Source organism: Trachurus trachurus (assembly GCF_905171665.1).
Source record: "Trachurus trachurus genome assembly, chromosome: 13".
In the NCBI taxonomy this organism is placed as follows: Eukaryota; Metazoa; Chordata; class Actinopteri; order Carangiformes; family Carangidae; genus Trachurus; species Trachurus trachurus.
In genome coordinates, this window is record NC_139892.1 from 26,238,566 (window position 1) to 26,264,695 (window position 26,130).

Below are 26,130 nucleotides of genomic sequence, written 5' to 3' on the forward strand. Positions count from 1 at the left end.
AGAAAGGGAATTCCTCAGTTGGTTCAGCTAATCCTCTTTAGAAACATTAGGATATTTTTGAGCTACATAACGCACATTAAGTGCTGTAAGTTATGAGTTATTTGGGCCCTCAGAGATTTTTTGCTTGGTCTTTTGTTTTTATGGTTTTGTAACAGGACACAATAGATTCATAGAGGAATCAAAAATATACCTTCCATCCACCTGCTCAGTCACATGTGTAGGTTGTCATTGTGTTTTGAAGGGTGACTGATTGTCTATTCTTTTATGTCATTTATTTTTGGTTAATTTGCACACTTTGTTTACATGTAAAGAACTAACTTCACATTCACCTCCACTTCTAAAAGAACTTGTGCAGGATGTGCAGTCAGGTAAGGAGGTTCATGGTCTGCTCCTTCTTTAATGACCTGCAAAGAAGGTATAACATATTTAAAGAGCTTTCACATCTAGTGTTCCACTAATGCTAAGACATCGAAATGGCTGAGTTGACACTGATTAGCAACAATGTTTAGGATATTACAGAATTGTTTTAGTTACCATATATAATCATCAATCTAAAGACATCAATTTAAGCTTTAGGATATAGATCATTTTTATATTCTCACATTTGTGAGTGGATTTTAATTGCAAGACAGTTGAATCAATGGAAAATCTTGCACTAAATCAGACAGTGAATTAACCCATGTTTAACCAGCACTGTTGACCCATTATGTGACCTGTGTTGCTCAATTTGACCCATGTCACAGGATCATGGGTGTGGCAGAAGCTTTAGAATAGTGACTACTGTACAAACCCACCAGTCTATCAAAGCTCTGGGTGCTTGTTTTAGTAAATCTGGCTTTAGACGATTAGCAGTTCTCAAAATAGGATTGAGGAGATGGACCACCAGGGACTACAGACAGCAAAGGCCGCTAGTATCCACTAGTCTAGGTAAACACAACCTGGGTCCAACCTGCTGCCGGGTGCCATGGCACACGGTGGCTCACTGCTGCCAACAGATTAAGAAAACTGTTTACTTTTAACAGAACAGAGATAGACACCTGCAGAAATACCTTCTCTAACCCTGAATACAATAAAGAGCAGCTTATGTCAGCAAGGGTTATTCGGTCTGAATCAATAAATTCAGTCGCAACAGAAACATGCAACGTTTATTCTTGTTTTCTCAACATTTGCAATGTTTGAGGATTTCAAAGAGCACCTGGGTGGAGTGATGTGGTTTTATGTACAGTAATAAAATGTTGAAACCTGGATCACACTGATGTGCTGCTGTTTAAACTTGACCTTTTGACCAGCATGTGACGATCATGCTGCATGGACATCTGAGAGCTGCACGTGAAAATGTATTTCCCTCTTCAAGAAAAAGAGGAAAGGTAGACAGAGAAGAAAACAAATGCTCAATATATATATATATATATATATATATATATATATATATATATATATATATATATATATATATATATATATATATATATATATATATATATATATATATATATATATATCTTTATTTCGGACTCCGGGTCCTGATAGCGGGTCCAATATTTCTCTCCATAATATCCATAAAGAGTTCATGTTGTAATAGCATTTCCACTACAAGTGATTTTCATGATCATGATTGATAGTAAGTATATTTCAGTTGTACAGTAGAGTCACTGCTTCAGAAATGACAGGCAGGTACATCTGAAAAAATATTCTACATATGAGAAATTACGGACTTTACATTTTATCTTCTCTGATTATTTTAATCAAACCATTTCCCTGTTCTTACCATAAAAATCATGTACTGTAATCTTGACATGACATGACACAGCATGAAACAGACTGTGATCTTTCATACTGACCCAGAAATGATTTATGTCTGTGGCATATCATTGGTGCTATTAACTGGAACAACCTGGTACTTATTCAACTCAGTAGGAAGATGTCTGAGCAAAAAACAAAAACATGAAAACAAAACAAAACATGAAAAAACCAGAAGATCAAGAGAGAAAAGTGAGGTTGAGCAACAGTGTCGTGGAAATTTTGGTTCTGCTGGTGGAGAGTCAAAGAACAAGACTGGAGAGGTAGCATGCACCCAAGTAGTTAGCAGGACAGCAGCATGTCTACATGTCCCACATGCAACAGTCACTGTTGTTGTTATTGTGTGTGGGACATGAACTCCCTCTACTGTTCACCACAAAGCATAACATGATGCATGTAGTAATATAATGCACAAAGCACAATTTCTGTGTAGAAGAATACAGAATATATGGTTTTAAGTGGACAAGCTTTTACCTACAGAATGGTTTAGTTCATTTCCCAGTACAGTTCTCTACAGCTTATTTTCCTACAGAATTTGTTACCTTCTAGGCAAATGTTTTTACAGCGGTCGACAGTTTTGGTTTGCAAATCATGCCTGATGATGCAAAAACAAGGGCACATAAATGTAAATATAAACACTTGCATTTCCATTTAAAATACATTCACAAACAAAGTGGCATAATATTTTTTATGAATACACTTACAATTCATAGTCTTATCATTAATAAGGCACAGTAGTTCAAAACAAAATTCACATTAGGAAAACTTGTGTTTCATATATGAAACAAAGCTCAAAGCTGTTTTTTTACTGCAGCAGTTAAACTACTCAGTTTGAATGGTAATTAATGTGATGAAGGGCGGTTTCAAAGCCTGTTAAAGAGAACATAAAATTAGGTCCTCTATCGACTTGCCTGTACAAACCCAGAAATGTAGTGGTGTGTCCGAGTGGTTTTGTACATCTTGTGGTAAAAATGCATGATGTGCACATTTTCTGCAATGTTGTAGAAAGATCACACATCTGATAAATCACATGTGTGAGTTTTAGTGTTGAGAGTGGTCTCATTTGAATGACAAGAAAAACAGGCTTCTCCTGTCTTTAGACCATGTTTAAGGAAAGCGGATCAATGTACAGCGACCCAGAAGTGGGCGGCTCCTGGTCATATAGAAACTGTCTGAAAACGTTGTACACCATCTGCTTGCTCAAAATAAATTTTCTCAGCTGATCCTGCTGCTCTTCAGGCATGAGAAATGTCAGATGGTAGTCAGCGATGACTGTGCTGTTCCTGTGGGGAAAGCAAAAAAACAAAGGTCCTGAAGTTCACTACACAGGCACAATGCACAAACGATAAAATGCCTAATCCAGTTGTGCCATGCAGAGGTGGTGACATGCATTCACCTTAAAACAGATATCTCTGCTTTGGAGAAGTAGCGTCCCAGGGCAGGGGAGGATCTGTAGATGTCAGTCACCTGGGGTGCGGCAAGTTGGTGCATGCAGAGGCAAAACAATGACATGAAACAATGTGGCTGATACAAACTCACGCTCTGCTCTGCTCTGCTGCAGACTGCTGTGAATATAAATTCTCAGAAACAAAGCCAACTATAAAGGGGTTTCAGCTCTTGGCAAAAACAATAAACAGGTTTTACGTCTGTGAAGCTCGTGGCATTAGTGTCTCCATTTCTCTGGTGTTTTTCCACTTGAAAGTGGCGTCTTTTAAAAACACATAACATGCAGTTTTCACTTTCAGTTGTGGGTGAAATCAGTTACGCAGCTTTCTCATTTAACATAACAAAAGATCCAGGTAGAAGACATTTTTGTAAAATGGAAATGGCAGTAAATCCATCTTACTTTTAACATTCAATTGCTAACATGCATTGGTCCTACGGAAGAGGATTACTGAAGCTACTTTTTCAAAACTCTTAAAAAGGTTTGCTTTACCAACATGCATCTCAGCTAAACTGTCGATCTCACCCCCAAAACTGCTTCTCAGCAACATAACACTTCACACATATCTCAAAAGCTCATAAGCTAATTTATGCACAACAATGGCAACAAGTCCCATTCTGGAAAAGCAGAGAGAGCACACTTTTTTTCTCCAGATAAATCAGTATCTTAACACAGAAAAAGATTTTTGCACTTTATTGAGTGCATTCAATAATTGCATGTTGTATTGTATATTGTAACTAGGATGCTTTTCTATAAATTTCAATGGGGCTGCAGCATGTAGCATGTTAGCATGTTTTTAACTGTTTTGAACTAAGTGTGTTAGCATTTGAAAAATGCTCGTTGTCCCTTTAAGCCATTTAACCATATGAATCAAGTAAATGTACTATTCATTGTGTTAATGTGTTATTTCTAAGTTATAAGTGATAAAATAGCAAAATAAAAATAAAAAATACATACAACCAATAAATATGAATATATATTAAGTACAGTGTTTGAAAAGCAGGTCATAATAATGGGTCATACCTTGTCTTTAAGATGAACAGTTACTAGTGTTTCACTGATGATATGTTCCTCCTTCAAGGCTGTGTTGTGCAGTTGGAAGCTCCCATTGAAATAAAGAGGAAATCTAAACAGCGAAGAGTCAAACTTCTCATCCGGATCATCTTGAATTGCTGCATCCAGAGAAAATGGGTTAAAAAACTGTATAAGTGATAGCTGTATTTAAACAGTATTATTTGAACGTACAATGTGTCATTAGGTCTTGATTACAGCTGTTACAGTTTACAACTGCACAAAGTGTTGACGTTCTGGCCATGGCCCTGTAACATTTGACCTATCACATCATTCTTCTCTAGATATAGATTTTTAAAAATATATACAGCATATCGCTCCCCAATCTACAAACCACTCATGAAAAGTTTACCTGAGCACACGGACAGTGAAATAATTATCACAGCAATGATGAGGCAAACAAGGATGACAACGATCATCCACACTTTGACTCTCCAGAAGGCGACCTCATTCAGCTCCCTCTTTATCCTGGATATGGTGGTATTCTGGAGGCAGAATTAAACTGATTTGTCAAGATATGGCCACAATCTATGTGATGTCAACCTAAATCTTTTGTGGAGTATTACAGTAATAAGACACAATTCAGCACCTAGTGTACCATCCCAAGTTACAAGACTGTGTAACTGTGTTCTGTAGTTTCTACTGAGGTTATCCACTGCTGCATTGTCAATTATTGTCAAATCTGACAACATGTACAGCTGCAGCTGTAACAATGTGGGTTAGGTAGATGACTGAAAAAACAGAGTGGACACGCACATCACACCAGTGAGGGCAGGTGCAGTGTACAAACAATGAACAAAATAGAAAAAACAAGAGTACTCGCAACTCTGCAGGACTCAGTGTCAATTTATTGTAGTGACGAAGAGCTACACTGCTCGAAACGTACGTCACTACAATAAATTGACACTGAGTCCTGCAGAGTTGCGAGTACTCTTGTTTTTTCTATTAGGTAGATGACTGGAAAACCTTCTGGGGAAAACCTGGCCAGATTAGGAGAGATAGCATTCATCCCACTGGTTGTGGTGTGGCTGTTTTGTCTACAGATTCCCACATTAGGAAGCTAAAGTTGTGAAGGCAGACTGGAGACTGTGAATTTACTGTTATAGTCGCAACCCTCTAAACCAGCTTTTCCTTTAGATCCTACTCCAGCTCAGCTGTTTAAAGATGTAGTACATTAAATTCAGATTCAATTAGATTCACACTTTCATTTTAGATAATAGACCAAACTGGGCTGGCTGGTTTAAGTCAGATAATATTACATGGTGCTGCTATAGTTGCTGTTGTTATTTCTAACATCATTAGTTCATAAGCATCAATCTAATTTATAACAATATGTCTAACAACAATGCTTGCGTATAACAGCCTTTTTTGCTTTCTCTTTTCATTTCTCTCTTATCGTTTCTTTACTCTAAACCCACCAGTTGAGGCAGATGACTGCCCACCCTGTGTCCGGTTTTGTCAGAGACTTCTTCCTGTTAACAGTGAGCTTTTCCCTCTCTGCCAGGTGATTGGTCATAGTGGGATGTTGAGGTTCCTCTCTATATTACTATTAAGATCTTGACTGTACTCTAGTCCCTTGAGATGAGGATTATTTTTAGCATCAGCATTATATAAAAACAGAATTAAATCCTCCCCACTATTCAGGGGATTGATGTAGGCTATAAATAGCTAAGTCTGTTGTCACAAGACAAGAGAAAAGTTACACTTCCTTTACCCCAAGTGTAGGAGGCAAAGCTTAAGAAACAAGAACTGCATCTTTCACTTAAAGACCTTGTACCTCTTGAGAAGTGCGCTCATTTCCCAGGCTGCTTTGAGCTTCTGCTGTGTGGAGTGTTCTCTCCCCGTTACTAGCAGGAACCTGACAAAGCAAAACGACACATATCACTTTCCTCCTATAAATTGACAGTAATTATCATCCGTGCATGCCCTGGAGAGCTCTTTCTTAGTCACTTTACACAAAAATGGAAATGGTGCAAGTCTTTCTCCAGTATTCTCTTGAGCAACTTCACAAATCCAAACACCGACACAAACTTAATAAAAGCTCACCTGCTGTGCATCAAGGAAAATGTCTCTTTCTGTTGCTTCAGAGTTGTTTTTTGCCACACTGCCTCCATTAGCCAATGTCTCCTGAGAGCAATCAAATATTGGGAACATCATTGTAAAATTTAAACACACAAAATGGCAATTTTGATGCAAAATGATGATGATGATGATGATGATGATGATGATGATGATGATGATGATGATGATGATGTGTGACACTCAGGATGCCTACCACATGTTATTTCGAATCATGATCAACTGGATCATTTTCTTAATTCATTGGTTAGTTGCTTTGTCTCCAAAACATGAGAAACAGTGAGACATATCGACCCATATCCTGATGCTTGTTTCATAGTTCATAAATAGGACTTCAAAACAGCTGTCTGATGGTTTCAGCTCTAATGTTATTCCAATTTAAAAAATAAATAAATAGTGAAGCCTACATCTAGAACTGCTTTTTAAATTGTTACAAACTCCCATTTATTGATGGCATCAACTCACCCGTTCAGGAGATAAACTTGACGCCCCATCGCTCCCATTCCTGGGGTAGAGGGGCAGCTCGGTGTCCATGCTCGATTGTTTTTCTATGCCTCGGGTAACTTGGACTTACAGTAGTATACCCTGTCTGAAGTTACCAACGCGGAAGTGGCGGTAGGTTATAACTTTTAAAATTGAAACTACACAGTCAAAGCGGACATGTATAGCCTACAGTTCAAAAAGGCAACGAAACGAACTCCCTAGAAGACAGAGGTTACTCGGCTCCTTACACACCTGGCCGCTGTTGGGAAAGTTTCTCTGTCCGTCTCTTCAGAAGCAGCCATTACTGTCTTCTGTCTGAGGCACGTCCCTTCCTGTCAGACAGGTGAGTCTCCTTACAAGTTTCGGTTGCACTGACGCGGGAGGCGTCGCCTGGTTAAGGAACCGGGGGAGGAAACACGTCGCCACGGCTGCATGACACAACCGCGGATTTTATTGTGTCTCTGACTGTGCTGCAATTCACAACCAACCTTTTTCTGTCAAACCACGAGGTGACGATAAATAGGCTACATAGGGGAATTGGCGTGGGAAACTTAAAGTGTGTTGCTGTGTGCAGGTATTTGAGGTATGCAATCCACGTGACTCTGCGTTTCCCCCTCAGGTAGCTGAAAGGTCCTGAGGACTTGGTTATTAAATAGTATTTACTCAGCCTATGTCAACACATGGTGCGTCAAAATGAAAGCAGGCTGCTGCTTTCTATGGATATTCTCTATAAATAGCCTAAAGTTTACCTTCTTACATTAGTTTTTTCTTTTTCAATTGCTAACAAGCATTGGTTAATGCTGAAGCTCTTGTCATTACCAACATGCATCTAAACTGTTGATCTCACCCTCAAAACTGTTTCTCACAAAACTCTTCACACATGTCTTAAAATAAGCTGATGTATCCACAACATTGGCAACAAGTCTCCCTGGAAACAAACACTGTCACTCTGAGCACACTGAACTACAAAATATTAACAACAGAGAGCATTACAGAAAATATATTTTATGTTTTAGGTTTGAATATTTGTTTCAGGTAAATCAGTATTTTATGATAGAAAAAGACGTTAGCACTTCATTGAGTGCACTGAATTATTGGCCACATGTTTTCATCAACATCGTCAAACCAGTCAGACAGAGAGGTGGAGCCACATATCACACACAACAACAAATGTTATGGTTTTTTTTTTCCCTTTGACCTCTCTGTACAGTAGGGTCCAATAAGACTGATGATGGCAAACCATCATGGCAGAGAGCGGCTCACTTTGTGATGTTTGCTCCTCTCTGGCCTGGGAAATCCACAGTTGCCTGCTGCCCAGTGATGTTTCTTCCTAAGCTGTTTTCTTTCTTCTTCTTTTTTTTTAAAGTTTTTTTTCTCCATCATTCTGTTTTTTCTTTTTTTTTACTGTAACTGTTTTGAACAAATGTGCAGTTGAGTGTTTTGCAGGTGGTGGACTGCTATCTGGGAGTTCATGAATTTTGGTGACTGTGGTCATTGAATGCATTTTGTGTAAAAGCAATGACACGTGATTCACAGTTTGCTTCACATGGATTTCCGTTTTGAAGACTGTGGTAAGAGTTGTGAAAATCTGCCTTCAGTTTTGACCAATGCCTAAAAACTATAAGAGCATGTGTGTATTTATCACCTGCTGCTGCACTTTTAACCTTATTGTGATTAAAACAGTTAATGAACATATGGGCTGTAAAAGCACATCTTTGTGAATTTTACAATCAATAGATAGATAGATAGACTTTATTATTAGACTCAGGTCTATTTTAAAAAGAGAGAGAGAGAGAAACAGACAAGAATACTTAAAGGAGACAGTCTTACCAGTGTTTCCACATGGCTGACTGGTATCTGGTATCAAACGCCACTTACATGATGCATTTTGAGTCATGTTGTATTCTGAGGATCCAATAACAGGGAACTGAAAAAGTTCACTGTTGTTGCAATTCTGTAGTTGTAATTCCCGAAGGTCACCAGTAGAGGCCGACAAAGTTCATATGAAAAAAAAAAAAGCGTATTATTCTCGACTTGGTTTTCACACCATGTTCTGTCATGTTACAGTATCAGTTGAAACTGCTCTACTTTTATTAATAAATGGCTTAATATGCTTAATAGAATACCATGTGTCGATTTTAATGGCCCTGCATGCACACACAGGGGATTTCCGTTATGTTGATTATAGGTATCACGAGAAATAGCTGCAAAGACGGTGGTAATCAACTGTAATTTGTGCACACAGACACAAAACATTTGGCATTGTGTTTGTGGGTGTTTCTCAGGTGTCCAGGGCTTTCTAAAGCTGCATTCAGAAAGAGCTGTCTCTTCTTCATCAGCAAACCTCTGACTATAATCTTTCTACATAACCTTTTTTAGGCCTAATCTAACTGAAGACTTTCCAGCACATTCTGCCTTGTCCTTTACAAACAGTTGACTTTGAAGGTAACATTCAAAATGACAAACAGCTCTATTAAAATTAAGATGACAAAGAACCGCACCGCACACCGCCATAGCTTGACCCATAATGACTTAACGGCAAACATGAGATCAAACAAATGTAACATAAGGTTTTCTTTACATAGCTGTTTATTTTCTTAACATTTCTATGCATAATCTCTGAGGACCTGAGCCACTCCACAGTAGCACTGTGATTTGGATATTTTGTAGTATACAAAATAGAAGACAAGCGGAGAGGTTGGCCAACATACATCAAAAGAAAATAAAGCAAAAATATTTAATATCAACCTAAAGTGACAGTGATGTAGTACAATGCCAGGATATTTATATATATCTGCTAACATATATAGGAAATCTAAAATTATTTTTGTCTTTTGCCAACCCAGCATTCAGTATTTTTATAGATCTGTGTGTGAGACAGAGACTTGGAAGTGCACTGTTAACATTGTCTTTGACTTGTCTGGTCATGCAGACTTGGTACAACATGTAGAAAATGTCCTCTGTTCATGGAGATAACATAGGCAGTGATGCTCATCTCCATGTGCAGGAAAACAGCTGCTTCTCAGAACTCTCCAGTGTTTATAGACCTGTTCTATACACGGCCTGGAGAGGGCGACGAAGAGACTTAAAACAGAGCAGGTACCACCACATTTAAAATAGATGAACTCTTTCTGACGAGTATTTTTCAGAGTTCTTAGTCAAAGCACTGAATAACTTATACATTTATATATTTTTTCTCAACATAAACATTCACAGTTCACACCCTATCACGTCCTCCATGGTGTCCCTCCTGAGACATTGGCTCCTGCCCCTCCTCCATCCTAACATTGACCTCTATCTGCTCAGCAAGGCAAAGCTCTGAAGGTTCACCCTCCAAGCCCTTTGAGCTCTCGGCTTGTTCTGCTTCCTGCTCCTCCTCCGGATCTTCCATATTGGCTGGGTCTCCATTTGCTATCTTGTCCTCTGTCTTTCGACAGTCCTTGTCCCTGTCTTCAGCATCTTTCAGACTGCCCAATTGCCCACATTCAGCTTCCTCTGTTGGGCTGTCAAAGACCTGGTCCTTGTTCCCATTTTCTTGTGGGCTGTACAGTTCACATGTGGATTGACACTCTCCAGCTGACCTCCTGTGTTGCCTCGTGGGCGGACGCCTCTTGAATGATAGCCGCACGCGAGTCTGTATGGAAGAAAAAACAAAACAACACAAGTAAGACCCAGCAGGTTACTTAGATTAAGTTTGTAAACAATTCAGAAATTCATATCTATAAGACCGTGCACATGTCTAGTATTAAGAAATGGGAGGAATCTATAATTATTATCAATTAATTTAGCATAATCAAAACATTTTTGGCAACTGTCTAATTCTAATCAGCAAGTGCGTGAGAGTGCTGCACAAAAAAGGTACATAGGAACTCTTAACTAGGCTAAGGGGATTACATCTTCAATCCCCCTTACAGCAGCACTCGTACTACAGTAGCATGTTGCTTCTGCTTATCCAAGCCCTGCTTAAACAGGAGGTGCAGAACACCCACTGAGCAACAATGTCAATGGCTACAAGGACCATGTGGCCGGCTGTGATGTCACAGCTCACTTGGCGAATAGCGTGAGAAACCCATCAGGGGCCTCAATGTGACAGCAGCTCAGCACTGTCATTCATGTGACTCAGAACTCGTGTAATAACCAAAACAAACACAGGACACGTACTGTAGGAGGGGCCCACTTATCTATTCAAAAATACTTCAAAATAATCTGCAACCAAAGGAAATTTACACAGTATGTATGAATTGAATAGAATGGTCTCATTGTGCATTTTGGCCTTCTGCCTGATAATTGCAGTGACACAATAAAAACAGTCCAATTGCATAAAACAGTGCTGTAACAAATAACCAACATCTATTTCTCCTTCCTATCCACAACATAACATGCAGCGTTGCATGAGTCTTTATATTTACCTTGTTGAAGCTGGGAAGTGTGGTGCCCTCAGGAGGGCTGTCAAAGCTGACGGGGTCTTCTTCCTCACTGGACAGCTGTGAGGTCCTCAGGGTGGGGCTCAGGGGGCTCAGAGGGCTGCAGGGTGTTGTCGGGGACAACGGTGCCGGCTGCAGCTTCACCTCAGGGCTCTTGGGTGAAGGCAGCAGAGCAGTGGGTGACAGGGCAAGGTTGGCCTGCAGGGGGAAGGGAACATCCTGAGAAGCCCAAACACTATAATCTCTTTAGTACATTGTGTTCTAATAAAACTTAAATAAGACAACAACTTTAATTACCAGAACAAACATTTTAAACAGCACTTTTCAAAACTAATATACAGTACAGCAAATCTGTACAGCAAATGAGAGAGTAAAACCCAATGTTGCATTAGATATTAAATCATTTCAACATCAGGTATCATTAGGAGAAAGAAAGATCATTTAGGTATGTAAAGATATATTTTTGAAAGTTAATTTAAAAAGTTTACAATCAATAGTATTCTAGTCACAAAGTAGGCTTTATTCTTCCTTAAAATGTATAGCTTTTCTTGAAAAACAAGGAGATAATTAAGGTATTATGCAGGTTGGCATGTCTGACATTGCTCTGTTAGTAACCTTTACCTTCTTGCTTTGATTTTGTCCCATTGCCAGGAGTCTGTCCGAAAATTCCCCTTTAAGTACTGCAAACAACATCTGTTGTCTTCAGTCTGAGAAGTGCACTACATAGAATAACTTGATAAAATCCTGAGTCAGCCCTGGCCTCAACCAATGTTCAGGTTTATAGTAGAGCATCCTACCTGCACTGGAGAGAAGAGGAACAGGGAAAAGCGGCAGCCCTTTTGTCCCATGGCTGCCCACCGTGTGAACTGCTAACTAAAGCAGTAATGGTGGCGAGTTAGAGCCTCACCGGAGGCAGGGTGGCCCCTGATCCCATTAGCTCATTAATCTGAGCTGATTGTGGCGTCAGGGACAAGACCTTCCTCTTTTCTTTAGCATGTGAGCAGCTCACGCACCAATGTAAACTGAACAGTGGGTGGCGGTGATGCTTTGAATATCCCAATCCACGGATACAAGAAGACTCCTGACTATGCTGTATCCTATAATAATATATCATTGGCTGAACAAGCAGTTGGTTTGTTCCCTGTTTCCCCTTGCAAAATATTCAAATGTTGCCAGATGTACCAACCTGTAGCTTTTCAATGATGGGGGAGTTCTTCATCTTGATCTTGAAGGGATTTGAGGAGACAGCGGTTTTCTGCAGGGGAAAACAATCTAGAGTTCATGAAGAGACAAACAAGCTAACATTTGCATATTGTGTATAGTTCAGCACACTGGGAGATAGTGACACAGACTTGTATAAAGACGACATAGGAAATAAACAATAAACCTTACAAAATAATGTTTTTATTTCTGAACATCTTTGCTCTCTAATTGTGTAGTGTTCTTTATAACTGACCATGATTCAAACACAGGTTTGTGTGGTTTGTTTAATAAATAGTGAGGCTGCAATGAAAATGTACAGAAAACAAATCCAGTCTGTTTTCTGGAGATTTCCTATGTACACAAAGAAGTCACATCTGTAGCACTTGGGTCAGTAAAGCAACAAAATGACTCACATCTGATTCCTCATTATCGTCTTTTTGATGCTGCAGTTTCAGGGAACATGGAGGTCGTCTTCGAAACTACAAAACAAAAGCAGTGGAGAGAATAAGACCTGTATACATATTGTTTTTGTATGAATACTTTAAATGTATGATACTAAAAAAAAAAGTACCACTTCATCGTTTGCGGTGGGCATTGGTAGAATATGACCTTTGAACCTTCCAGCCAGCTCCGCCACGGATGGCTTGGATGGAGAATCCTTCTGGGGAAGGAAAAAAAAAAAGATAAAACACGCGAAAAATACTTTAAAGTCACAAAAAACAATATGATTCAATATATAAGATAATAACACATTGACACACAAAAGAACACAGAAAAAGCAAAGAAAAAGGACACGAGTATGATAAAAAGACGAGGAGCACGATTTTTAAGACATAACTCATAAGAAGTTACTGATTCTGTCTGATCTCCTTCGGCAGCTCAGGCCCTGATGGTGAATATGTCACCTTTAGAATTACACCTTGACTTTGAAATGACCAGCCAGGCCCTGGCCAAGGCTCTAAAGGCTGCATGCTATATAATATGTGAAATATGGGACTGGAGCAGGTGCAAACTGTTTAGTTGAAGGATTCCTTGACCTTGCATGACCTTGTTTTCGTTGCTTTCATGATACAAACTGTCCACATGCATTAGTTCATGGTGACAGAACAGCTTGAGGTCTGAGCACTGGGACAGATATATTAGAAAGTGTTAATGCACCACATGAGGCCAGTGGTTTTATTTGAAGTATTTCCGATCACAAGATTAGCGATGAATCTGCAATTATCACATAAAAGATATAAAAAATAAACATGAGTTAGTAGTGTAAATGTATCATAAGATGAGAAATAGTTGTGCTCCTTGAAGTCATTTCTCCTATCCTTGCACATTGAACTGACCCTGATCACTATGCAACTAACAACCACTTCTTAATTTCTTAGTTTTTAATGCTCAACCTGTAAACCTTTAAACAGAGGACTGTTAGATGAGGCACAAAATGTAAATGTTAGGGAGTTACTTTCTGCTCAGTGGAGCACATATATCTGCCAAGGTCGAACAATCCTACACATACAGTATGTGCAAGTTCCAGACATCTGGATCTGTACAAAGTCATGTATCTCAACACCCAACACACCCACTATGTTTTTTGTTTTTTTTAACGATCCAAACATTATTTCCCGAGGAACTGACAAAATCGTAAAAAAGTGCCCAAACTTGAAAAATCTCCATGGGGAAGACAGTTAGGACAGGTATAAAAACGTACATTTGTGCATACATTTGCACAAGCATTACAGTACGTTGTGCAGAGAGCAGTAAAATAAAAAGATCTTGTAAGATAAAAAAAGGTTTCACTTCCTTACTGACAACAGCAAAATACATACAGGCTGAAAAACAGAGCAGGGAGGGTGAATGTAGAAAAAAAAGTCAACCAGTGTGTTGAGTGTTGTCCTTGGAGGAACTCGTCTCATCTTGTGCTACAAAGCGTATTTTATGGGTTTGGACACAGGAAGTGAGCCCCGTCTCTCCACAGCTGTTCAACATCATGCTGCAGCCTGTGACAGGAGGGACCTGTCCTCGCAGCCTCACACTGTTATCACTTCTTGGCTCCTTTGCTTTTTTTTCTGTCTCTCCCACTATTCCCAAGCTGATTGCTAAACTTCCCTCCTCCATGCTGCCCTTTGATGACCATTAACTCACTCCAACATATCTGTGGCCGAAGTGATAAGTTGGCTGATGGGCTGCAGGCAAGAATGTGCACTAACGTCAGCCTTGAAAACAACACTCCAGCGTTACTCTGTTTACCAGCGTCTAGTCTTCTTCTAGACTGTGAATGGGCCGACATGTTTGTTTACAGTCTGAGCTGGGCCAGAACTGCGCAGAGTCTCATGCAGCATGTCGCAACTTAATAATTTGCGTTGAACAGTCACTGCTCCTCCCTTTTTTTTTTTTCTTTCAGGATTTCATGCCACATCTCATTTCCATCCTTCTTTTATTGACCACTAAAAAGCTCACGCTTCTCCTCACAGCTGCCAACTCTGTCCCATTTCCTGGGTGTGCACTCCCAGTTCCCTCCCTCCGAGTGCGGTTTGAGCCGTAGCCCATGGAAACATGAATCTCGCAAGCTTCAGATACACACATTCCACACTTTAATCACACTCTTTATTTTTTTCTCCCTCTTGTTCTCAACATGACCTCACCACCTTACACCCTCCACCCAAATCTATTACAGCATCAGCTATAGCCCTGCAGTGCCTCAGTCTAGTGTCCTAATCCACATCCCAACCCTTTTCCTGAGCTCTCGTTTCTCATCTGTGATAAACAGTAATCACCAAGGACCACCCACACTCCACACCATTTTTTGTAACCTCTGATTGTTTAACTCTTTCCTGTCCTTCAAAAACAAAGGCCTTAAAAGCACAATCTCAAGTCACAACAGTGGAGGCAAAGGAAGTGGGGCTTTGTTCGGTTAAGTCGTTGTTCAGATGTTTTGTGTGAAAGAAAATCAAGGTTTTCAGTTTCTCTATTGTTGAACTTTATTTGAATAGCATGACAGCAATGGCATAATGACTACTCAACCTCTTAAACATACAATCAATCATTTCTTTCTTTTTTCAGTTAAGAAATTGTCAGGAATGGTTATGTGAAACAAGAATTATATTTTTTATCAATTTATTTATTATCAATTGTTAAAGTGACATAAAAAAGGTTTTAGTGTTAACTGTTCAACAGTGTTCTAGTTTTAGATGAAGTCATTTCAGATCAATATCCCTCTATCTGTCTTCTCATAGTGAGGTCTTATCTTGAGCGTCTTCATGCAGAATGAAAATAACGTCACACTCAATGCAAATACCTCCTTATAATGTACCTTGGACATGCATAGCTACAGTATGCAGTTTTAGTCATGTTTGAAGATGTTTTTACAAACTCTCACTGTTAGTTTGGAACTAGAGCTGAGGTTATTGTGTTGTATTTTTTTTCTATCTGCAATAATTTAAACAAGAATGTTTAGGCATCATCAATGGCCTCCAAAATGTATGAAATATACTTTAATGGAACTGATTATACCGTATCACTGAGATGACAAAAGAGGCAGATTATTTCGGCCATACATGGTATATGGTTGGTTATCAGGACACATATACATGTTTAGCTCAGCTGGGACCCCAAGAGTGGGAAACTTTGATTCACTGCAGGAATGAGCAGAGCAAACTCTATTTCTGGGGCTCTAGGCCTGGGAAAAAGCCCCAGCTGTGTAGGCAGCCTGGATCACAGCTCTGCTCTATAACCCCTCAGCTCCTCAGAGAGAGTGTCCCTGGATATACTCGACCACATCTGAAACGTAGTGTAATCTTGCATACAGAGCAATTGAGCATGTCTAAACAAGGAAACGATGGAAAAAAAACTTCTAAAAGCAAAGTCTTATCCATGTGATTGAGGTTTTCCAAAAGCGGGCCTGGGTCGACACTTCACAGCTCGGACTTCTCTGCTCTAGATGTTGCTTCTTTTAGTTTCCATGTACAGTACTAATGTAAAGTACTACTATAAAAAGCTTTTTTATGTAAAAAGAAAAAATTAAGATTTTGAGCCCAGGAAGAATAGTCGCTGGAGATCTAAAATGAACAAATAATAAAAAAGAAGTAAATATGCGTGTAATAAAACAGGCATACAGTGGAATAGGAGAAGGCTTAAGCATAGCGAGTTTGAATGTGAGCTGCTCTGCCATCACTATCGTGTCAGAGCTCGACTCTATCAAACTCCAAGATAATCCAAAAAGGGCAAAGAGGAGGGGCATGTGTGGAGCCCAGATTTCAGTGCTCAGTTGATGGCAAGAATACAACCTGTTGGAGTGGTTGGGTTATGTAAAAAATTCATCCATGTACATCTGTCACAAAGGAACATTTGCTTTTGGGACTTCTGTGATCATGTTTCTTCTGTCAATATTGGAGCCGGCTTCAAGTGGCCACTCAAGGAACTGAAGTAGCACCTCTGTATTGGGTTAATTTTTCAGCCCTGTAGGCCTATGTTTCAGCTACGTAATCCACAGGCCAACGGGGAAATGTCATGAAGGGGAAATTGCCTTGTGACAACCTTTTTTATGATTGAGCATTATTACATGAATAAACATAAACTTTACTGGTGAAAATGTGGTGGGTTTAAACACACAAAGAATACCTAGCACATTGACACTGTTGTGTGGATATCCAAATCTGTTAGGTTGTTTTTCCTCCTCATGAATTCATGGAGCCATCTGGAGGCGCCAGGAGAGTCTGACTTTATTCAGCATGACCACACCTGAACACACACTCTCTTTATAAAAAGTGTGTTTGTCAGGGTGAATGCATAATGGAGTACTGCAGGAAAAAAAATGTGCGTGCACATCCTCTCTGAGCGGTGTTTGGATAAGTGAAGGTTAATCCCAACAACATCTTAATATCCAGTCTGCGGATGGAGACACGAGGTTTACTGTATGACCGGCAGATGCGGAAAGAGAACACAGAGTCAAACAGATCCGACAAAGCCTGCTATTGTCTGTTCCTGTGATTCCTATTTCCAGAGGCAGGGGAGAAGAAGCACATGATATTAGTCTCAGTAAATCCTAACATATCTACTTGATGCAACAGTGGTGGTCAGAGAGCAACTGGCCATGTAATCCACCAAGGAGCTGATAAAGATGATGTCTCGCTCAGGATCTTTAACCCTTCTCTGGAAATGACTCTGCTTTACTCTCAATCCCCATAAGCTCTGACTGGTGAGCCCCACACGGTGGAAAGGGGAAGATAAATACAGCGTACACCAAAGCACAGCTGTTCAGCAAGACTTTGTTCAATAAGCTCAGCAAGCGTAATGGCTTCAGTTTTGAGTCTGTAGACTTTGTTTTCACTACTCAGCGTGTTCTGCCAGGGTGAAAACCACCACAGTGAGCAGCTCCCTTTTGCCTACGTACACTTGTTAAGTGGTAAGTGAGCAGACAGGCACCTTCTCGCTCGCCGCCTTTCCAGGAAAACATGATGTGTTTTTGGACCAGACCTCATCCGAATATCTCACTTTTCCACTACCCTCACTGGCACTGTGCTTTGTGTGTGTCTGTGTGTGTACAAGTGGATGAGAAAAGGGCCTCAATCAGAGGGATGAGGTAAATGGACACACACATCTTTGAACTGCTGCCGCTGCCTTGCTGGAAATGGGAGGTGCTGCAGACATAAAGTACTAGTGCTGCGGGTGGAGAAACGAGTATAAAATAAAATAAACAACCAGAGAGAGAGAGAAAAAAAAATCCAGAAGACCTGAGAACAGAAACCTACTGATTAAATGTAAATCAAAACTCTATTTTTATCAAATACAGCTAAAGAGTCAAGACCCTTAAGGGCTTTTGAAATGTGTCGAATTGAAATTTGACTGACAAATTATGCAGATATGAGAACAGGTGACAGAGCTCGGCCCTGTTTATACTTCAATGTGATAACTACAGCAGCCTTTTTGAGATAGTCTATTGTGCAATGAGAGGGCGGTGTGGTGGAGAGGGGAGGAGTAAGTAAAAGTTATCAACAAAAAAAAACAGCAGCAGCAGCAGACAGTACTCCCTCCAAATGTTTGAACCTATAAGCAGGACAAGTCTCGTTGAGGCATCTGTGGGGAATTCTACATGGTGTTCTGGTGTTCTCATCCACGCTGATCCAGAAATCACAGACACAAACCATCTGGACAGTGGATCAAGTGACGGACATGGGTGGGGGGATAAGCAGCACAGACATGTGGTGACATCACTAAACAAAGCCGCGCGTGCAACTTCTCTTACTACAACGTTGTGCAGTTTACCACCGAGCCCGACAGCCACAAGGTTCTGCATCAATTCATCAATTTAGGATTATGTTCCTACTCTACTGCATTACGGACACATGCACATGTGACACACGTGGAGTGTGTCGTGTGGGGTGGTGTGGTGAACTGACTCGTTGCTGCACATATTAACGTCCAAACATTCTCCTAGCTACTTCTTTGCTGCCAAAATAACCCTAACCCTAATTTCATAACATCATTAAAAACAAAGACAGCACTCTGATTTTGGATGTACTGTACTTGATGATCACTCAGTGGGAAAGTTAGAAGGAACAGAATATAAAAGTTCATTAAAAAGATGCACTTCACTTCGTGTTTTGGGGTAATTATGAAAGAGGAATCTGGTCTCTTTATGGTCCAGGCATACTGTTGTTACTGTAACAGCAGCCATCTCCATTGGAATGTTTTTTTGAAGCCATACTGTTTTTGTGGCTAAAAGACAAAAAGTTTAAGGAACCTGGTGCAGGTCTTTCTTGAAGTGAAAAGGTGACAGGTCATAGTTCAGTTTCAAAGCCTTTCTATTTTTTTTGGGCACTTGTCTTTACTCTGACTCTGAGCCAGCAGTCTTTTAATTAAAATTTTCCTCAGCTGTCATATACCTGCTACGCCCCAAACAGTTAATGGACTTCTAACATGCTCAAACCTGCAGCAGGCATCCTGCCGTCTACATTACAAATTCCTCAAACTCTCAACATTTTCCCCCAGTTTTTCTCTGTGTCATCGGTCAAATGCTGTATACATCAAACAATGTAGCACAGATGAAGAGATCAGAAACATTTGTAATCTAGATTAGGTGGTGACAAACCCTGACACAAAATGCAAAACCTGACTTTGAAAAAATGAAATGGCACTTGTAAAGTAAGAGCAGATTGCATAACTTATTGTGTTTGCGCTCTTTTCTGCCAAAAAAGGACATAAAGTGCATGGCAGGATGCCAAATTTAGAAGAGGGTGGTTGACGAGGTACAAGGCAGCATGGGTTAACTGTAGAGCAGAGAGATTTGGAAGAAAGTTAAGTCATGATTATGTTCGTTTTTTCACTTCCTCTCTCTTTCTCTGTGTATCTCACATTTGTACACTTTATGTTCACAAAACTCAACATGTTTGACAATCTGCAGATGTCTGTGAGAGCTCAGAGCCTGACACAGCCTGCCTCTCTGACCTGCTCTTAACATAACCAGCTCTGATGGCAATAACATGTGCTGCCTCAAGACTAACTTAAGTTGGGATGTGTAGTATAGATCAGTGGTTCTCAAACTTTTTTACATCAAGGACCTCTAAGGTGATACAAATTAGACCACGGACCTCCATTGGACAGCATTTTGAAGCAAACACCAGAAATACACAAACATTTGTTTAGAGACTGAATAACGTTACTTTTTTTAAGTCAATATGTAAATGTAATATTTTATATTATATATAATATTTGGGGGCCCCTTCAACCCTCTCAAGGACCCCTGGGGGTCCCCGGACCCCACTTTGAGAACCATTGGTATAGATGACCAAAAATGATCTTCCTCAGCTGAAGGAATTCCCCTCAGTATGAATCCATTCATGATCAAACTTCCTTGAAAGCCGACAGCATGTGTGTTTTCTTTGTACAGATCACAGCGTCGTCCTCACTATCTCCTCTGCAGCTTCCACCCGGGCTATCTCTCTGCCCCAAACAATGCTTTGAGCTAAAACTCACAGGGGACAGGATCTGATACAACCTCATCCATGAAAGCAGGAAAAGCACATACACACACACAATTGTATAGTTTGTGTAGCAGCAAATACGAACACCATTTAGGAAACGAGCCAAAGCAAGAGCAGTTAAGGGATTGTGAGGCTTTACGAACCATTTGATTGGTCGTAAAGGTGCAAATATTCACCAACAAGCCAAACTCCCACAGAACAACCTTAAGCAGTTTAGGACCGCGTAGAGTTTAGTGCAGGGCAATAACACAGCTACTGCAAAACATTCAAATGCCTCAGTCAGCAAGTCTGCACACACTGCATGTCTTCAAAGACAGTGAGCTGCTTAGTTTTTTTTTAGGATAATATGGATTAACTAGAACTAGATTTTAGCAGTCCGATTTTTCAGTTTGACCTGAGAACTATTTTCTTTACATTCATACACACACCCTGAAAGTATCCCATTCCCTGCCGACAGTTAGAAATCTTTGTTTTGAGTATTTTGAAACCCGCGTTGTTTACATCATTTTTCTGCTGGTCTTTTATCAGTGCACTGCACATTTTACAACACTTTATCGCTGCCAGTGGTTGATGTGTGTTCACTCCCTCTGCAGCAGAAGGTTATATCAGCTCTCTCTTCTTTAGAGCATTTGCGTCCTAATCAGGGTGGTGTTAGAACATGGAGGTACAAACTGTATTCATCCGGCTAATCAAAGCATTTATGAACAAGTTCAATACTCCACAAGGAGTTGAAGCTGCTTTTATGATGAATGTAGCCTCAATAATGTGTTCGTGTGAGTTCATATAGTTAGAGCTATCACCAGGGCAACTGAAGGTGTTGTGAAACAGAGAAGACTGTAAAAAAGTATGAGTTTTCTGCAAAAAGCAACAATATACTTCCTGCTGTTCGCTTCTGGTTTCCATGTGTTTTTTGCAAGTACAACATTTCTGAAAGTGTGCAACGTGTGCAATGCTGGTTTCAAAAGATTAAAAGTGTGGACCGGAGGTAGAAAACATGCTAAAGAGACAATATCAAGAGAAAAACTGATGTGGTTTGCAGGATGTTGCATACAAAAAATGAAACCACGAAAGGAAGTATAAGTGGAATCTAAGGTTTTTAAGTCACATGATCACCACACAGAAACCATTTGGTCACAGGACTTTGATGAATTGTATAAGCTGTAAAATCAAGATGCACTTCTCCATTTTATACATGTGATCTCAACAGAGATCGACCATAACCACACTGTGACGTGAAGAATGAGCCAAAGTCTCCTTGATGCTGATGCTTTACATTCCTCTGAACTTCATGGTCAGTTCAGTGTCTGCTTTATGTTCAGCACAGAGCGAACCATTCATCCTGGACTGAAACACATAAAGCTTAATATACAGCCTCCGCAGACACTTCAGACTGCATCTGTCACTGCTAATGTCCAGCTCTGACAAGCTCTGGACATAATGCCAGAGACACTTCTACTCTGGGTCAGGGCCACAGAAACTTTCAGAGGATGCTACAGTACTTACATATTGGGTAATATGCTGCTTTCAGGTGTCTGTGCCTGAAGTGTGAGCAGAGCAGTAGTTTTATATAGTGGGGGTAGACATACCGGGTAATAAAAACCATAATAGTAACAACAATAACAACAGTATGACACAATTTAAATACCATATTATTGTAAAGCCAAATGGGGGAAACCTTGCTCATTAGCAGATGTCTGGCTGGTACAGACTGCTCTCTTAACTTTACTATGGATTACATAATAAATGTATTCACCATATGGTTGGCGAGCCAATCCCAAATACTCACTCCTCTGTGGTGGTGTTGTTTTTCCATCAAAGGAAAACCACCACCCTGCACCCCCCAACCAAACACACACGCACAAACACATAGTGCAAATCCTCAGGTGGCTGCAAACACACTTTCCAGTTTGTCTTCTTGTCATTCCAACCCCAAATTTAAGAGCTTTCCAATTCATTAATCATGTCTTAAAGTTTTGCCTAAGGCAGCTGTTTGCGAACATAAACAGCTTCATTCCTAAAGTTAGAGATGCGAAGCATCGCAAACATGTGATGTCATCAAATCGTAAAGCTGTAGCCATTTAAAGGACGTCGAGAGCGAGGGACTGACTTTACATTTGATTCTACATACCGTTTAACTCTTGTTTGTAAATACTACAGGCAAAATGCAGCATGTAAAAATACAATCAAATGCAACACAAACTGAGGGCGCAGAACACAAAAACATCTCATGACTGACTAAACTGGTCTGTTTTATGCAAATTGATTTGCATAAAGCAGCAGCAAGGTACCCATGTACAGCCACCTGACAAACTGTATCAATGTAGCAAAGAATCTATAAACACAACTTGGATGCAATCAGTGGATGCAAACCACTATGACTTTGGTTGGTTGACTGAAACACACAGGTTTTACTTCAAGTTTTGAAGACTGGAGTCTTCAAATGTAACATTTTACCTAAACCATCAGAAAATACTAATTTCTGTATTAATCTAAGGTGGGAAATTGACTAGAACATCTCTGTACACAGTTATCAGTGATAACAGCAGCTTTATTAAGACAGAAATGGTAGACAAGAAGTGGCAAGTAAGCATTAAGTGTAAGCTTTAATTGCAGCATCTGCTCAGTGTCATCAGCTTCTAAACTACCCGACAGATGAACAGTTTGTAGTGAAAACTGAGCTTATGAGTTTTGATTTGGGTTTGTGAGGCTTCATCCAGAAAAAAACTGGACTCAACTATAATAGTCGAACCTGCTTTCACCCTCCCAGTGTTCAGCCTCTGCGTGCATGTCCACGGTTTTCTCTCAAAACAGTTTTATCTCACAGTGTAAAAGTTGTTTGTCTAAGAAAGAAGAAAGCCCCCTTCGCATTCTTTCATGTTTTCCACATTTTGAGGGGGAAGTCTACATCATTCTTTCAGGGAAGTAAGAATGAGCTGATCTGGCCAAAAGCATGTCTGAATCCTGAAGCTGGATGGTGCAGTCAGTGTGAGAGTAGTCCTGTGGTCGATTACTAATGTACTCTCTCACATGCTGTGGCGGAAAAAAATGGGCGTTTCTCTTCCTACTCGCTACATGACATTAAATACTCCAGAATGACGTTAAAAGTCTGGGGGAACAGCTTGTTTTGCAGGGAGGAGGCCAAAAGACCTGCGAGCAAACCCAGCGGGAAAAACACATGTGTGGAAGGTTTGGGACACGCTTCCTATACCATAAAGACGCACACCATCTATTTTATAGCTTCACTGCAACTGGGTAAAATACATTTGGCTTCTCTCTGAGAGGAGAAAGGAGAACTTGTCAGCTGAGGGCACGGTGGCTGAAAAACTGCTTATAACCAAAAAATACAGACTAGAAAGCAAAATCTATAGTGAAGACAGAAATCAACCAATGGTATATTTACTCAAACATCAACAACTAACCCTCGCAACAGATGATCTGTCAGCTCCTTACCACAAACCGTGAAACCATATCAGCCTAAAGCTCAAACACACTGAGCCAAAGACCTGTGTGTGTGTACGTGTGTGTGTGTGTGTGTGTGTGTGTGTGTGTGTGTGTGTGTGTGTGTGTGACAGAACAACTGCACCCTCAGGAAAGAAGAGTACAATCATCATTTAACAGAGTTTAATATGACATTTAACAACTATCACATGCAGCTGCTCTATTAGATACAACAGATGATTATGTCATAATATTTTCTCAGTGCAGCAGTAGAGATGCTGCCTAATGAGACACGGAAGAACTTTTTTTTTTATCCTTGTCAACATAGCATCATCTATATTATGTATGAATCTATATTATGTATGACATTTACACATATAATATTCCAAAGCAACTTCTTGTGTTAAATTGCTGCTGCACACAGGCCTTAGAAATACCTCCCAGAAATGTCACAGTAATAACACGGAACGTTAAATAAACCATAAAATCACTAAGCAGCTATGATGTAATGTATTAATTTCAACCACACTACGGCCCCACAAAAACCACATCAAATGTTTTAAAAGGAAAAAAAAATAAAAAATTTGCACAAGAGGCTATGACAGAAAGCGACGTTCAGGATCGTCTGGTATTTACCTCCATCCTGGGGATCGAGCCACAGATTCGTCTCCTCCTGCTTTGTTTCTCTCAGAGTCGTTTTCTTCTCAGTGTTTCGACTCCTGGAGCAAAGTGTCTGCTGGTAGTGAGGTGATCGAGGAGCAGCGAGGAGACAGAGCAACTCTGTGTTTATATCTGGAGCCAAATCAGCCTCATGGACGGGGAGGAGGAGGGGACAACTTTTACGCGTATCGGCGCTGCCTCTACTCCAGACTTTCAAAATAAAACTCCGATTTTGGCGTTTTCTTCAAACTGGTATTTCATTAATGAATCACAAAAAGTAGCGATAATTCAAAATCATACAATAATATAATAGATAGATAGATAGATAGATAGATAGATAGATAGATAGATAGATAGATAGATAGATAGATAGATAGATAGATAGATAGATAGATAGATAGATAGATAGATAGCCCTAACCCTTAATCACTAAGTTTAAGTTTTATAGACACCTAGATATAATCAAGTCATAAAACTTCGTCAACTTACCAATCAGACCATGCAGTGACACAGAAATGCTGCAGGTCTGCTTTCTGTGAGCCAACACCTTGGCAGGGTTTATCTTCAGGCCACAAACAAATAATTGAAGTCACCACCTGCTTTGCCTTGCCAACTGATGGAAAAATACCGCTGTTACATCAGTGACTGCAGTGTAACCAGTACAGCAACTAGTTTAAAGATCCAGTTCATAAAGTGAAGCCTTGCTTTTTGTAGACATAGAAGATTATGCACATTTATATTGAAGCCCTGTGCTTTCTCACATCTGTCTCTGGCTTGACTCAGCTGTGTGAGGTGAACATCACTAATTATAACAGTAAAATTGTGCTCTGCCTGCCTGAGAAATCTGTGGTGGTTGAGTCTTCAATCCACAGTGTGACCAACACGAACTCTCTCTCTCATAGACACTGTGTGTGGTGCAGAGTACTTTTATAACACTCAATTTCCATTGTTTACAACCATCATTCTGTACAATCCCTGCAGAGGATCTAAATGTTCATTTGACTTCTGAGATCCAAGAAACCTGAAAAACTTACCGCCAACATTACTGTAATATATTCAATACCTACAAGGCCAGGTCAAAAGTCAGACTTTCAGATTTGACAATAGGAAGGTGCAAATTTAATGTGATAAAAAAAAGTCAATGCAATAAAATTGAATTGAACTGCCAACATTTTTTCTTTTTCAGAAAGAACTATCTACCGGATAATGACCACAGAGTGCCGGACTCTCATCAGGCATGCATGTGGGCAGTAAAAACTTCATCTCCTCCTTTAACTGCTTCACCTGCTGGAGCAAGAATTTGCTTTCACGTTGCTGTGTATTTGTAATGCTGCTTAGCTTTGTCTGTATGTAGCTGCTGCGCCATGTGTGTGTGTGTGTGTGTGTGTGTTCCCTGGTTTTCCTGTGATGCAAGAACCAGGACCCACTCACAGCTGGCAAGCATGCAAATATTGCCATTAGCTGCTTTCCAGTCAAGCATTTTCTTCTTGAGTTTTCATATAGGGATGAAAGATCTGGGAGGGACTTTGTTGTCGTGCCTGGGGCCAAGAGGAAG

The 26,130-nt window shown here is 40.1% G+C and overlaps 2 protein-coding genes across 3 annotated transcripts; both read right to left on the reverse strand.

Moving 5' to 3' along the window:
• Nucleotides 1-1,481: 1,481 nt before the first annotated feature.
• c15h3orf52 (chromosome 15 C3orf52 homolog) lies at nucleotides 1,482-7,465 on the reverse strand. Of its 2 annotated transcripts, XM_083984661.1 has the most exons (8): nucleotides 7,130-7,465; nucleotides 6,860-6,983; nucleotides 6,362-6,442; nucleotides 6,093-6,173; nucleotides 4,668-4,800; nucleotides 4,268-4,416; nucleotides 3,197-3,267; nucleotides 1,482-3,083 (listed from the first exon to the last, which is right to left on the reverse strand). In XM_083984661.1, exons 2-8 carry the CDS (start codon nucleotides 6,926-6,928, stop codon nucleotides 2,897-2,899), a joined length of 771 nt encoding a protein of 256 aa, XP_083840787.1. In that variant the 5' UTR covers nucleotides 6,929-6,983; nucleotides 7,130-7,465; the 3' UTR covers nucleotides 1,482-2,896. The 2 variants fall into 2 exon arrangements, with proteins under 2 accessions (XP_083840787.1, XP_083840786.1); XM_083984660.1 differs by having other exon boundaries at nucleotides 6,860-7,465.
• Nucleotides 7,466-9,443: 1,978 nt separating this feature from the next.
• Nucleotides 9,444-24,746, reverse strand: LOC310996204 (capZ-interacting protein). The gene is made up of 6 exons (XM_083985586.1): nucleotides 24,552-24,746; nucleotides 13,076-13,165; nucleotides 12,918-12,983; nucleotides 12,488-12,556; nucleotides 11,287-11,499; nucleotides 9,444-10,511 (listed from the first exon to the last, which is right to left on the reverse strand). The coding sequence occupies exons 1-6, from the start codon at nucleotides 24,555-24,557 to the stop codon at nucleotides 10,095-10,097; spliced, it is 861 nt and encodes a 286-aa protein (XP_083841712.1). The 5' UTR covers nucleotides 24,558-24,746; the 3' UTR covers nucleotides 9,444-10,094.
• Nucleotides 24,747-26,130: the final 1,384 nt, after the last annotated feature.